This window comes from Suhomyces tanzawaensis (genome assembly GCF_001661415.1).
Source record: "Suhomyces tanzawaensis NRRL Y-17324 unplaced genomic scaffold CANTAscaffold_3, whole genome shotgun sequence".
NCBI lineage: Eukaryota > Fungi > Ascomycota > Pichiomycetes > Serinales > Debaryomycetaceae > Suhomyces > Suhomyces tanzawaensis.
In genome coordinates, this window is record NW_017963638.1 from 300,495 (window position 1) to 314,328 (window position 13,834).

Genomic DNA, 13,834 nt, shown 5'->3' on the forward strand with positions numbered 1-13,834 from the left:
CCCCGCTTGCTTATCTTTCCCCGCAAGGCTAATAAACTACTAATCATATTTGATACTCGTCTGATNCTTCCTTGATACTCGTATCATACCACATAACACATTAACACACTTTTTATCCGCTTACCTAATTGCTATTACGTAACCTTATACGTAATCTTCGTATCTCGTTCTCACTCCGTTACAGTGTTTTGAGAATACACATGGCTATTAGTAATCTCAATATCAGCTTACGTAAGCAAATACCCAGCTAGAAGAAGTTTGTCAACAGGAGTACCAGAAGTTCACGACAGCTCTGTGAGAATCACAACCTCAAAATAAAAATAGATGGACAAGGGTATGTTAGTAGTTCACCGAAAAGAGCCATAAGAAACAACAAGGCTAGTGAAATTAAGAAGAGGATAAAAACGACTTTAATACCTTTCCAAAGTTACAGTAGCCCCTTTATTCTCCTAGTTCAAAGTTTGTAAATAACAATGATAACATCACCTAAATTCTTTAGCGATGTTCCCCTCTCAATGCTTGACATAATGAGAGTGAAGAGTGTTATTGAAGTTGAACTACTTTTAGCCTCCATTCTTAAAGAAATGTTGTGCTAATCTTCATAGAGGCATTTTCGATTACTATCGACATGGATACATAGTGTAGAGTACTACGGATATTCATAGATATTACATTAATTAGTTTCGTAAACTTGTTATACTTTTGGTATCGAGAAAACATCTTTATATTAGCTAACTTTTAAGGAATGACCATTTTCGATTTAATCGAAAGTTCATGGGAGTAAAAACCCATGTATGTGTGTGCGTGGGCGCAAATGAAGTCTATATAAGATGCAAAGTTTGAGTACCCAAATTGAGAACCGAAAAAACGTTACGAATGAGTGAATTGAAAAAAAAGCATTGAATCATGAATGATCTGATTCAATAATTCAACACTGAACGGCCTTCAAAATTTCAATTTCAATTTCGGAACATTGAGAACCGATGCTCTCATCGTACAAGTTGTAAAAGTCTCCAGACAAGCACTTGTAGAAAGTGGTTTGTTTACCCAAGGCCAATTTCAAGCCTTCAGAATCTGCTCTCTTTGGTTTAGAGGCATCATCAGCTTGTTGCTTTGTAGTAGAGTCTTCCTTGTACGAAGATGGAACCAAAGACCAACCAGCAGCATAGATAGAACCGGCTTGTGGTGGTGGGCCATCAAATTGGAATTGTCTGTTGGCGACAATAGCACCAACTCTACCCTTAGAATCGTGGAGGACACCGTTCTTCAAAGTAACAGTCAAGGCATCAGCATCGACACAGGTTTCCAAAACAGTGGAATCAGAGTCACCACCGGCTGCGGTCTGGGCAGCAGCAGTTGCCTGGGATTGTCCATTTTGAACTTGACCGTCGCTAATTTGACTTATAGCAGAAGCAGTTTGCTTGGAAGTAGTTTGCTGTTGAACTTGGCCATCAGTAATTTGGTTGGCAACGGAAGCAGTTGTCTTAGAAGTTGTCTGTTGTTGAACTTGACCGTCGGTGATTTGATTCACAACGGAAAGAGTAGTTGGGGTTGTTGGCTTAGCAGCAGTCTGCTGTTGAACTTGACCGTCGGTGATTTGGTTAACCACAGAGGCAGTCAGCTTAGCAGTAGTTTGCTGTTGGACCTGGCCATCGCCGATTTGGTTAACAACTGAAGCGGTTTGCTTAGCAGCAGTTTGTTGCTGAATTTGACCATCGCCGATTTGGTTAACGACTGAAGCAGTTTGCTTGGCAGCAGTTTGTTGTTGGATCTGACCATCGCCAATTTGGTTAACTACTGAAGCAGTTTGCTTAGCAGCAGTTTGTTGTTGGACTTGTCCATCACCAATTTGGTTCACAACCGAAGCGGTTTGCTTAGCAGAAGTTTGTTGCTGAACTTGACCGTCGCCAATTTGGTTAACGACCGAAGCAGTCAGCTTAGCAGTGGTCTGTTGTTGGACCTGTCCATCAGTGATTTGGTTCACAACCGAAGCAGTCAGCTTGGCAGTGGTCTGTTGTTGAACTTGTCCATCAGTGATTTGATTCACAACCGACTGGGTTGATTTCGCAGCATCGGTCTTCTGTTGGACCTGGCCGTCAGAAATTTGATTTGCAGCAGCAGCCTTCACGCCACCAACAACGGCTTTGCTGTCCTTCTTTCCACCCTTGTCATTGCTGGCAGCATTCTTTGCTTCAGCAGAGACAGCAGCGGAGTTGGTCAGAAGAGTCTTGATGGACAATGCAAACGAACCGTCGAAGTCAGTCAATGCACTTGCGGAGGCAGGAATCTTTGCACTGGGGGTTAAGGTAGTGTATGGTTCCGAAGGAACATAGGCGGCTTGGACCGACGACAAGGCTGCCAAGATCGAGTAACAGGTTGCTAATCTCATATTGACGTGACTATATTAGCGAGTGGCAAGTATTTGACAGTATTTGAGTGACTAGCAAGTACTTGGATATAGCTCTGATCAAAAATTACTGAATATGGGCAAGAACCTAGGTTATTTATAAGAGCCACCATCCATAAGCCATATCTTGCTCAGCAATGCTAGTGGATCACCAAGTATAGCCCATGTTTATTTTTAATTCAGTGAGGATACCCAAAAAAGCAATATCCAGTGGCTATTATGAACACATAACTGTGTAGATCCAAAGCCTTGCTGCAAACAAAGTGGCTGTATCCCCCTTACGGATAGTGTGGAAAGCTGTCGATCCAGGGCTACTTGGAAATTGGGTTTTCCCTGTCCCGTTAATGCAGGCTTTCGCAATCCTGTTTGGCCATATTTTTTTCGGGTTAATTTAATCAACCCTACCTGAACCCCAATGTCATTATCTCATGCCCACTGGAGGCCTTGTGATGTGTACGATCCCCTCACGAAGTCATGGATCCGCAGGTGCAAACGGTTTTAACACTCCCCCATGCTGCTTAGAATAGTAGATTAATCTAAAGCTAAAGTATAACAGCTTCGAGCCGATTTTCGGAACCCTTCGCGTACTCAACGCACCCAGGCTTATTTGTATTTTATGGCTGTTCCAATTATTCCTACCTCGGGCAAACCCCTAGGCCCTTCCCCTAGAACCCTAAACTGGTACGTTTCCTCATTTCTACGGGTGACCTAGCGAGGTACCGTAATACACCACACCTTTGTGTCAATTATTCCTCATGACCTCTTGTTGATCGCCGGTGGTATGCACTCCTGGTTTGGAGTGACTTTGACATTTGTGCGGGGGCCAATTGCATTCGTATTCCCCATGCAACCTGGCCCGGAGGGATTTATGTTCGCATGTCACAGCCTACATTTCTGCACCTAATTTGGATGCCGGATTAGGAACAATTAACGGCAAAACACCCGTCCAACCTGGATTATGCTCTCATTACTCAGTGGAAGGGGCTGTAATATTGGACGGGCCCAACTACAAGCACTGGGTGGACCGCATTAAAGTTTGATTTGCTACTGTTGGTCACATTTTTCATTTTTCGAAGGGTTATCCTACAAAAAGTTGGGTGAGGATAAGAATAGAAACACTCGACAACTCAAAAGCCGAAGTACAAGTCGCCACACAATAGGAGCACGTTTAGAGTTTACAATTTACGGTACCATGTGCAATGATGTAACTTTATCAAATCACTAATCTAATCACTTCTATCATCAAATGATTGAACTGTCTAACCGGTAGGAGGACGATATCGGTCCAATAAATTAGTAGCCTGGAGCTTAGTACGGAAATCCACGGTTTTGGGATGTAATAATCTAAAATCTCTCAAGGAAATCCACGATAAGATTGATGTTGTATCTACCGTCAAAGTCTCCATCCAAGGCCTTTCTGGCACCAGCCTTGCCCATATAGTTCAATGCTTCGACATACACTAATGAGGCATGGATACCACCCTTCTCCATGTGCTTGATAATATTGCCCTTTTTGTTGATGTTATCATAAAACTTCTCAATTCCTTCTCTCAAGATTTCTCTTTCACCGTAGATGACCAAAGTGTTGCCCTTGTCAATGGCCTCCACTTGGGCCCAGTGTTCGTCGTAGCTGAGGCTGTTGAAGGTGATCCACTTGTCAATCAACTTTCTATCGTTGTCACCAACGTAGTAGTCACCCATTGAAGTGTCAGTGGCCCCCAAATCTCCGTATGGGTTTGCACCCAGAACCGGTGGTAAGTTTGGAGCAGTAGTTGGTTGAACCCAAGGAGACATAAGAATCAAAGACTTAGGTTGAACCAACTCTCCATGGAAGCTGAAGTCGAACTTGGGGAAGTGCTTGAACTGTTCCTTGGCTTCTTCAGGGTAAGCAATGTATCTAGCAATAGAACAAATCAAGTGCACACCAGCAGAGTCACCAATAAGATGGATGTTCTTGTAACCTTGTTCAACCAAGCCGTTGTAAGAGTAAATGGCCTCTCTGAGCTGAGTAGGATAAGTGAAATTGTTGGCAGTAGTGGAATAGTCAAGGAACAAGATGGAGGTACGATTACGGCGTTCTTCAGGCAAGGCATGGTATAATGCCAAAAAGGCCACCATTTGAGTTTCAAACATGTTGAGCAAGTAACCACCACCGTGGGCATAAATCAACACATCCTCCTTCTCGGGGCCTTCAACCTCGTTCTGGACTAACCAGTAAGCATGGTCGTCGAGCTTCTTTCCAAAGTTCTTCAAGCCTATGGCCATGGGGTTGTTTCTGTAAGTGTCGAAAAATTCTTGCAATGGATGGTGGAGAACGAGCACCACATCTTGCTTCTGCAAGTTTCCTGACAAGTGGTACAATGATGCCAAGTGGATGTTCTTCCACAAAGAGTTGGTGAACTCAGCATTGGTTCTGGAGTAGATGGTACCAGTGGTGTAGTACTGGATCACAGTTTTTGCCAAAGTATACGGAAGGGTGACGATCTTCAACAAGAACGTAGGAGTCACCATTTTGCCCAAAATGCCGTCAAAAGTTTGACAGTCCCTGGTATATATACTTCAAAACTCTAAAACTACATATAATTTGCGCTTTATGCAGGCGACCACCCACTATCCGGCACATTATGTCGGCGCGTTTTCGGGTAAGATTGGCACTTCCGGATGATTTACAATTAAGGACCAACGATTTACGGTAGGAGGAATTCACCCCAATAGAAGTATTATTTATGCAGTCTCTAATATACAAGCTACAACTTGAAGTTGTTTGAAGTTTGAGGGCCTTGGGTCTTCTTGAGGTTACCCTTCACATCGGTCATTTCTCCCTTCTTGCCAATCACAGTAACATTCTTGGCCTTAGATAAAGTATCCACCACGTCACCAACCTTTTGACGTTTGGACGAAGGTTTGGACTCCTGTTTGGCCCTTTGTTCCTGTAATTCCTTTCTTTGGTTGAATTCCTTGGACCTCTTTCTCTTGCTAGCACGTCTCAACCTCTGTTTGTCTTCCCTGGACAACTCGTCTTTAGAAAAGGACAATCCTGACTTCAACTGCACAGAAGATCTGCCCTTGTTACCATCAGCGGCTGGTTTATCGTCCCCGATCTTGTAAATCTCTTGAGGTGCCAATGCCGACTCACTTGAAACATGCAAGGGTTGAGCATCTTCCATGGTGATAGCAGCAGCGTTGTCGTTGACTTTGATCTCGATGGTTTTGAACTGGTGAGGCTTGGGGATATAGTGGGCTGAACACAACGAGTCCAATCTATGGTTTAACTTGGTGAACAAGTCACTGATCTCATCGTGCTGCTTTTGTACTTCTTCGCTTACCTCTTTTTGGGCATCCACCTTATTGTAGTCGTCTTCGTACAATTCGGCTAATGACTTGTTGGATTTCTGTTCCGATAACTCGAACTTCTGTTTGTTGTGGAATTTGGAAATATCTGTGATAATACGCCTAGGCAAGTCGTTGAACTCGTCGCTCTTGATTCTCCTTCTAATCAACTCTTCCAATGATTCGGTGACTTCTTCGGTGATGATAGGCACGGGTTTCGAAGTTCTATCAAAATCAAGAGTAGCAGTTTCCGGGTCATCCAAAAGCGAATCTTGAGGTCTATGCTTGGCCTGGACTTCACCCTTCATAGTCCATTTTTTATCAGCCACGAGCTCAGCTTCCAATTTAGCTATTTCCGCTTGGATTTCCTGTTGTTGCTTCTCGTAGGAAGAAAGTGGTGCTGTGCTCTTTGCTTGTGCTGGTTGATCTTCGTCAGCAAAGAGATCGTTCATTGCAGAACCAACAGCAGTATCATATTCTTCTTCATTAAATCTGCCGTATTCCTCATCCTCCGCTTCATCCTCTTCTTCCTCGTTGTCCAGTTCCTCTTCATTCGCAACTTGACTCTTGGATTTTCTGATCACACCTGGCTTGTCGTAAAAGTCATCATAATATGCCATGTCCTCTTCATCTTCTTCCTCATCATCATCATCATCATCGTCACCAGAGCCGGCAAAGTAGTCGATTTCTTCTTCATCTTCATCATCATTCTCCTTCTCTAATGCTAAGATTTGCTTGTTGAACTGGTCGATGTCAAAAAATCCATCATTTAAGCCAAATGCATCTTTCTTTTGTTCTGTTTGGATTATTTCATCGTCTGAAGGGACTTGAGTTTCTGCCTCTGACCCGGAATCTTGCTCTTCGTTTTCTTCGTCGAATCCCTCGAAATCTTCATTCAAGGTTTTAACATCGTCATCGCTGAGCTGGGGTTCTTCTTGATCAACTTCTTCTTCTGCTTCTTCTTCTTCTTGCTCATCTTGGTCAGACTCGTCGATATCGTTTCCTTCGTCATTTTCGTCTTCACTGTCTATCTCATCGCTCTGGTAGTCTTGAAATTTCTCCTTCAACTCTGGGATCTTGGCTGTCAATAATGCTTCATCAACTCCGTCCAAGACCATCTTGGTCTGTCCAAAGACCTGGGTGGAGTCCAAACCGTCCACGTAAATTTCATCTAACACGGAATACTGTTTGGTGATGGGATCCAAGAACTGCTTCGCTAACTCGTTGAAGTAGCTTTTATTGGCGACTTCGTTCGAATCATCCGATTCCTCAGACCTGAAGAATGTGAAAATGTCTTGGGGCTTGCCCAGTAACACCTCTAATAGATCCTGTGCCATTTTAGTTCTTAGTGTCTATCGTTCCGTCTTCTTAAGATGGGAAGAGATGATTAAAAAAATTCATGGGCTGTATGCAGGCATGGTCGCATTCTGGCAAATCTCTATCGAAGTTCAGCTGGAAGAGTATCACGCTGACAAGAATGATCCTCGGAGCAACGTCCAGGTTAGCCAGATACAGGGCATCTGGAGCTGGATCTCATCCCCTTATTTTGTGGGGTGGCTTGAGACAGAAATCAAACTCGTCTGGACGGTGGCTCGAGAGACAATCCAACGATGCTCATACCAAACAAGCAAAGACGGAATACTATAGATCGCGTGCGGCATACAAGTTGATTGAAATAGATAAGAAGTACAAGTTGTTCAGTAAACGGACCACCAACATTGTGGACTTGGGATTTGCGCCTGGGGCGTGGACTCAAGTAGCCATCGAGAGAATGAAAAAACTAGGACATAAAAGTCGGATCTTGGGAGTAGATTTGATAAGCTGCAGTGCCCCTCAAGGAAGTCACTTCATCCAAGGAGATATCCTCTCCAGAAAGACACACCAGGATATACAGCAATTTTTCAGCGAAGAAGAGGCCCAGCCTGTGGACTTGGTGCTCAGTGACATGATGGCCAATACCTCAGGAATCAAGGACAACGACCATTTTGCCAGCATGGACTTGTGCGATGGGGCCATGATCCTTTCGTGCCATTTGTTGAAGGAAGGGGGGTCTTTGGTCATGAAATTCTACACAGGTAAGGAGGACCAAGTCCTTCTCAAGAAGATGCAAAAGATGTTCAAAAAGGTGTACCGCATGAAACCCGATGCCTGTAGAGATGAGCTGCGAGAGATGTATATTATTGGAGTGAGAAAGAATCAGCTAACTGTACAGGAGCTATTTGGAGAATAGAACCCTTGTGCGAGACCACATGGTGGCATCCCGGAACTGCCCAAATCATCAGGCACCATGTGATGATCCCTGTCCCGGAGATACTTGACACCTTCCTGTTCTGGGTAAGTTCCGACAATCTATGATAAGGCGTCACGTGATGGAACGTCTCCAGGCCCCTTCAGGGTTGCTTAATTGTGGCTGCCAATTGTGGCTGCAACCCCGGATAATGAATCACCATCAGGCACGGTGATCTAATCCAGTAGTTTGCGAAGCAGCCACGCAATATATAATCCGCCTCCGCCTCTATTCTGTGAAGTTGTTCAAAAGCACTCAGGATGTCTTTGAGCGGTCCACCCAATCCCGTGTATGAAGGTCTTAACGTAGCAGAAGTTGACAAGAGGCACAACTTCCGCCCTTTCAAGCAAGCAGAGCCTTCCCAAAGCAACATTAAAACTTTGAAGCTCGAAAGCATCGATCTCTCGTTGTTCAAAGAGGGTCCGGAATATGCTGCGGACAGGAAGAAGTTAGCAGATACTTTGGAAAAATCGATCTCCACCTACGGTTTCTTTTCTTTGATCAATCATGGAATCAGCGATGAATCGTTCGACCATATTAGATCCATTGCGCAATCCACTTTAGAGCTTCCTGAAGATGTTAAACGTCAACATTTGGCCGGTGCTTTGACATCAGACTCGGAGGATAGATCGGTTTCCTTGGGAGGGGAACGTGGGGCTGGATTCAAGCCCAAAGGATATTGGTCAATGAAGAATGGCGTGACAGACTCAATTGAGCTCTACAACTTTAGAGATATGACAAACGACAATTTCTACAACCCGCCAAAGCCATATCCTGAGATTGTGAAAGCACACTTGCCTGAAGTTGCAAGTTATTTCAGACATCTTCATAATGAAGTTCTTCGCAAATTGACGGTTCTCTGTGACATAGTTTTACAGTTGCCAGAGGGGTTTCTTTGGGAAAACTACTTCAAAATTGTTGATGGTGATGTCTACAATTCAGGGGGTGGTTTCGGAAGGTTCATGGTTTATCGTGGAATGAAAGAAGAAGACGAAGCCAAGGTAGATAAGAACTGGTTAAGGGGTCATTCGGATAGCACTGCTTTTACTTTCATAACCTCTCAGCCAATCCTTTCTCTCCAAATTAGAGACTACTATACTGGTGACTGGACTTATGTCGGGCACACTCCTGGAGGGTTGATTGTGAATGTCGGTGACGCTTTGGAATTTATCACAGGTGGTTACTTCAAGTCATCTATTCACAGAGTTGTAGCACCTCCAGAAGATCAAAAGCAATTCACCAGATTAGTGTTGATTTACTTTACCGAGCCGAAATTACCTGCCATTCTTGATCCAGAGCCACTCCAATCTCCTAAGTTAGCAAGTTTGGGAATTAACAAACCGGCTGAGTGGGATAAGATCACATTTGAAAAGTGGGCCGACGAGAAGGGTAGGTTGTTTGGTAAGAAGGAAGTTAATGACTCTCCAGGAGACGAGCCTAACTTGGTGCTCATGTATGGAAGACTACACGAAAGATGGCACCAGGCAGAAAGTAATTTTACACTTGAAGAAGCGAAGAAAAAACATAGAATCATTCAATTTTAGATCTCTATAAATACGAAGTCCACATCAACCAACGATATTTATGGTCTGTAATATTTGCTGTGCAGCTGCATTGATCATCAACGATTTTTCAACAGTCCCGCTGCAGGTTTGGCCACCACCTTGGTAGGTTGTTGATGAACTTGGAAATGCACTTTTGAAATTACCATATGCTTGTTGAGATGTTTCAGCAATTTCTCCAAAATAAAGGTTTAAGTCGCTGGGATCTTGTAAGTAGGTAAAGATATATGCTGCTTGTTTACCGAGGGCATCCTTGTAGTCCTGGCTAGCGGAGCCAGAATTGATAAGATCGGTAAATCCTGAAAACAAGAGATACACATACTCCAACTGGTTGTTCCAGTAGCCATTAGTGAAAAATGCACCTTTAGGATTCATAGCAGCTGCTGCCAACGTATTTGCTTGATCGGTCCAATATGAGTTGCCGGATGCTTTGGCCAATCTAACCAACACGCTCAAAGCAACACCAACGGTGTAAGTGAGCTTACCTTTGTTGACACTGTTACTCGAAGTGTCAACTCCATCATAGAATAGATGATCCGAGGGGTCTTGGAGGTACTTGAACATGTAGTCCATACAGTTCTGAGCAAAAGTGAGCAAGTTTGAGTCATGGTTCACGTCATAAAGCATCAAAGCAGCTAAAGCTGATTCGACAGTCGAAATCGAAGCAACATAGCTTTTTTTGTACTGCCAGTAAACACCCCCGTTTCCAGATGCCCATTGACTTTGCAAGAAGCTCACGATATCCTGTGCTACTTGCAAGTATTGTTGGTTGTTTGTTTGTTGGTACGCTTCAAGGAAAACCCAAGCTACCTGAGCATTGTCGTCGGTATAAATGTCTTCGTCTTTTGCAGTACTTGCTGAGAAAGCTTTCACGTTGGAATTCTGATAATTCAAGAGGTTTGAAATGGTTTGTTGAATTTGTTGCAGATTTTTGGAGTTCGTCACCGATCTACCTACCACTGCCTGTTCCCAAACAACAGGTTCCTTATATGGACCAGTACATCTAGAGTCACGGCTATTCCATTTGGAGGAAGACAGATCCCAGAATCTAGTCCACAACTTATCGTAGGTTTGTCCCGAATCTCCCTGGGACACGTACTTTAGTTGACCAGGCAGGCCTGAAGCAATTGGTGAAGAAGAACTTGAAGAGCCTTGAGGTGCAGCTGCACTGGGTATCGATTGGCTTTGCTGGCTGTATTGAGAAGCTTGGACAGATGGTTGAGCGAATGTCGAAGCTTGGTTTCCTGGTTGGCTTCCTGGTTGGCTTCCTGGTTGGTTTCCTGGTTGGTTTCCTGGTTGGTTTCCTGGTTGGTTTCCTGGTTGGTTTCCTGGCTGACTGGATGGCTGACTACTAGGTTGGAAACCTTGCTGAGTTGTCTGGGTACTTGTTTGAGCAGTTTGAGTGGCTCCAAAGTTGGGCTGATTTCCTGGCTGATTTCCTGGCTGATTTCCTGGCTGATTTCCTGGCTGATTTCCTGGCTGATTGCCTGATTGGGTGCTTGGCTGAGCAACGGTTTGGTAGACCGTCACGAAGGTGAAAGCAGCAGTAGCATGGGTATTTGCCGGTTGGTTGGCAGGCTGGTTCACCGGTTGGTTGGCAGGCTGGTTGGGTTGGTTGGTTGATGGGGCTCCTGGCTGGCCACTGGGTGCAAATGACAAGCTTGGAAAGTTACTTTGAAATTGCGAAAAAACACTGGCAAGGCCCGAGAAGATGCTGTTGGATAAACTGGAGAAACCGTTCGAGCCCAGCGATGCAGATGGGGCATTGGCAGTATCGGCGCGGACCTCGAGTTGCCTTCGCACCGGAGAGGCCGAGATCCCCAAGATTATCATAAATATCACCAACAACTGCATTTAGTGGTGCCAACTTTACGAGGATGTGACTAGCTTTTAAGCTAGCTCGCCAGCGAAATCACATCCGCCTACATGTGCTGCCCAGTCCTCGCAAGGCTTGGTACCGGGCATGCTACACCTCCTTGACTTCCACATTTAGGAATCCACATCGGAGCCATGTTTCGAGTTGTCCAAAATCCTGTAACTTAGTCCCCGGTAACATACCACAGTCGAGACTATGTGCACACTATTACTCAGTCAGGATAAAACGATTTTGAGGTGCGCTGCAAGGGCTCCTGAGGCGAAATGGCGCGGGGCGCACTTTGAGCATGAGCGAAAATCGAGAATCAACTGCCTCAACCCCACATAAAAGAAATACCTCATCACTTGCTAGTGTGACTGTTGTACCAGAGCCGAGCCAGAAACACGCCTGGCACAGCCACCATGAGCTACTTGAAACACCCCATCTTGACCAGCCCAGGCTCCTGGATCAACACCATCCACGCCAGCAAGTTGTATCGAGCAGGACATTACAACCTATCTGGCCCCTTCACACAGGCACTAGTGGACACAAAAGCCGACGGATCTTCCACCAGGTTTCCCAGAGGAGAAGTGGTGCAGCTAGCGGTTCAACAGCCGACCCCAGCCGGAAGGGGGGAAGGGGGCAGAGCCAAGGCCAAGTACTGGATCGCACCTGCCACTGGGGTTTACACCTCCCACTACATCATCAACAACCACAGGTACGTGGAGCACATGGCCAGCGAACGCAGGGATCTCCGGTTTTATCCCAAGAAGTTGGCCCACAGGCACGGAACATCGCTGAAGGGTGAAACAACCTTCATTCCAGATATCAGCGACGTAATAGTACAGGGGTACGTCGACACAATCCGTGCAGGATTGGCGAAACTTAACACCACGGATCATGAGCTTGTGCCTGGATCACAGTTGCTACTTCGGGACGAGGGGGCCTTAATAGATGTCCAAAACGGCAGCGCCACGATTAACATAGCCAAGCACCTTCCCGATGAGGACTTAAACATGCGTACTATTACCTACAAAGGAAATGAGGATTTATGTGACACCATATTACGGTTGGTGAACTACGTGAGTTAGATTATTGGCACGGGTCTGCATGCGGCCTATTTGTCTATTAGATTCTAGGGGCAACTCTGTTCACTTGGTAGAAGATTTGGGTCAAGGAGCCATAATTCAAGAGCGAATTAAACCCTCCTTTCTTCTGACAGCCGTTGAGAACAGAGCTGTACTGGTCATAGAGGTGTCTTGTTTCTCTGACCAATTCGTTCTTAAATAACCCATACGCATCATTTTGGTAACCTCCCAGAGGGCTGGTTAGTTCTAGGATATCAGCTAGTCCGGCATAAAAGTACACTGAATGATCTGGAGTGTCGTTGATATAGCCATCCGTAAAGAACTGGGAGTCAAGGTTACCTCCACCCAAAGAACGAACTCCGAGTTCTACAGCTTTTGCTAACCAATCTTCAGATTGGTCCCACTTCAGTAGATAGGCCAAAGAGGACATTGCAACGCCGACAGTGTACGTCAACTTGCCCTGGTTGACACTGCCGTCCGTGCTCTTACCGTCGTTGATGAATTTGTTCTCGGGATCAAGTAAGTTATCGAAAGTCCAACCAAGGCAGTACTTGGCAAAATCTATCAATTTTCTATTCTGCTTAACTTCATAGATCTTCAACGCGGACAAAGCTGCCTCGACCACCGAAATCAGGGCAACGTATTTGCCTTGGTAGTTCCAGGTGATACCTCCTATTTGTGGGTTCTTTTGATTTTCAATGAACTCGTGCAAAGCGATGGCTTCGTCCAAAATGGTCTTGTCTCCCAAAACGTTGTAGGCATCGACTAGTGCCCAAACAACTTGGGCGTCGTCGTCGGTATAGATGTCGGTATCCTTCGCTTGTGTGGCAGAATACCCGGCAACAGAAGCACTCTTATACTCAGAAAAGATGTCAACTGCTTTTTGGGTTTTGGAATCATCTCCCCCAAGCGCAATAGCTCTACCTGCAACTGCTACTGACCATAAGTGTGACTTATTTGTTGCACCACATACATCGACCCAGTCGTTGTGAGAGGTATCCCAGAACGTAGACCACAAGTTCAGCGATAACTCATCGAAAATCTCGGAGGTAGACACGGTTGGGATAGGAGTTTGGACCGCCTTGATAGAGGTGGTGTAGTTTCCAAGCGTATCTCTCTTGTCCACTTTGGTTGGAACAGCAGATGCTAGTGAAACAGTCGCAAGTAATGCCCAAAATTGCATCGTTTAGCGTTGATTCCGCTACGCTGCCATTGAACTCAATATATACTACAGTTCACAGTAATCAGGAACACCGTCGCATCTGAATTAGTCTTCGATGTACTATTTTTATTGTTTCGCAGTCA

At 45.1% G+C, this 13,834-nt stretch overlaps 8 protein-coding genes across 8 annotated transcripts; 3 read left to right on the forward strand and 5 right to left on the reverse strand.

Annotated features, from left to right (window-relative positions):
* Window positions 1-928: 928 nt before the first annotated feature.
* On the reverse strand, window positions 929-2,368 carry CANTADRAFT_28040 (uncharacterized protein; the record flags this gene model as incomplete). Its single annotated transcript, XM_020208228.2, has 2 exons — window positions 929-1,948; window positions 2,204-2,368. Coding segments are annotated over 2 exons (1,185 nt in total), but the record flags the coding sequence as incomplete, so codon positions are not given.
* Window positions 2,369-3,751: 1,383 nt separating this feature from the next.
* On the reverse strand, window positions 3,752-4,918 carry CANTADRAFT_20985 (uncharacterized protein; the record flags this gene model as incomplete). Its single annotated transcript, XM_020206642.1, has 1 exon — window positions 3,752-4,918. One exon carries the CDS (start codon window positions 4,916-4,918, stop codon window positions 3,752-3,754), a length of 1,167 nt encoding a protein of 388 aa, XP_020064809.1.
* A 236-nt stretch (window positions 4,919-5,154) lies between these two features.
* Window positions 5,155-7,086, reverse strand: MPP10 (rRNA-processing protein; the record flags this gene model as incomplete). The annotated part of the gene is made up of 1 exon (XM_020209602.1): window positions 5,155-7,086. A coding segment is annotated over one exon (1,932 nt), but the record flags the coding sequence as incomplete, so codon positions are not given.
* Window positions 7,087-7,214: 128 nt separating this feature from the next.
* On the forward strand, window positions 7,215-7,967 carry CANTADRAFT_50726 (21S rRNA (uridine2791-2'-O) methyltransferase; the record flags this gene model as incomplete). The annotated part of the gene is made up of 1 exon (XM_020209864.1): window positions 7,215-7,967. One exon carries the CDS (start codon window positions 7,215-7,217, stop codon window positions 7,965-7,967), a length of 753 nt encoding a protein of 250 aa, XP_020064811.1.
* Window positions 7,968-8,284: 317 nt separating this feature from the next.
* On the forward strand, window positions 8,285-9,568 carry CANTADRAFT_5411 (uncharacterized protein; the record flags this gene model as incomplete). The annotated part of the gene is made up of 1 exon (XM_020210287.1): window positions 8,285-9,568. The coding sequence occupies one exon, from the start codon at window positions 8,285-8,287 to the stop codon at window positions 9,566-9,568; it is 1,284 nt and encodes a 427-aa protein (XP_020064812.1).
* On the reverse strand, window positions 9,544-11,619 carry CANTADRAFT_25586 (glycoside hydrolase family 76 protein). Its single transcript, XM_020207470.1, has one exon. The coding sequence runs from the start codon at window positions 11,438-11,440 to the stop codon at window positions 9,593-9,595; it is 1,848 nt and encodes a 615-aa protein (XP_020064813.1). The 5' UTR covers window positions 11,441-11,619; the 3' UTR covers window positions 9,544-9,592.
* Window positions 11,620-11,863: 244 nt separating this feature from the next.
* Window positions 11,864-12,330, forward strand: CANTADRAFT_20989 (uncharacterized protein; the record flags this gene model as incomplete). The annotated part of the gene is made up of 2 exons (XM_020206643.1): window positions 11,864-12,291; window positions 12,315-12,330. 2 exons carry the CDS (start codon window positions 11,864-11,866, stop codon window positions 12,328-12,330), a joined length of 444 nt encoding a protein of 147 aa, XP_020064814.1.
* A 239-nt stretch (window positions 12,331-12,569) lies between these two features.
* CANTADRAFT_49208 (glycoside hydrolase family 76 protein) lies at window positions 12,570-13,712 on the reverse strand (the record flags this gene model as incomplete). The annotated part of the gene is made up of 1 exon (XM_020209683.1): window positions 12,570-13,712. The coding sequence occupies one exon, from the start codon at window positions 13,710-13,712 to the stop codon at window positions 12,570-12,572; it is 1,143 nt and encodes a 380-aa protein (XP_020064815.1).
* Window positions 13,713-13,834: the final 122 nt, after the last annotated feature.

What these genes read in the sequence shown, in the direction of transcription:
- CANTADRAFT_25586 (XM_020207470.1), bottom strand. Translation starts at nt 11,440, where the DNA reads ATGCAGTTGTTGGTGATATTTATGATAATCTTGGGGATCTCGGCCTCT.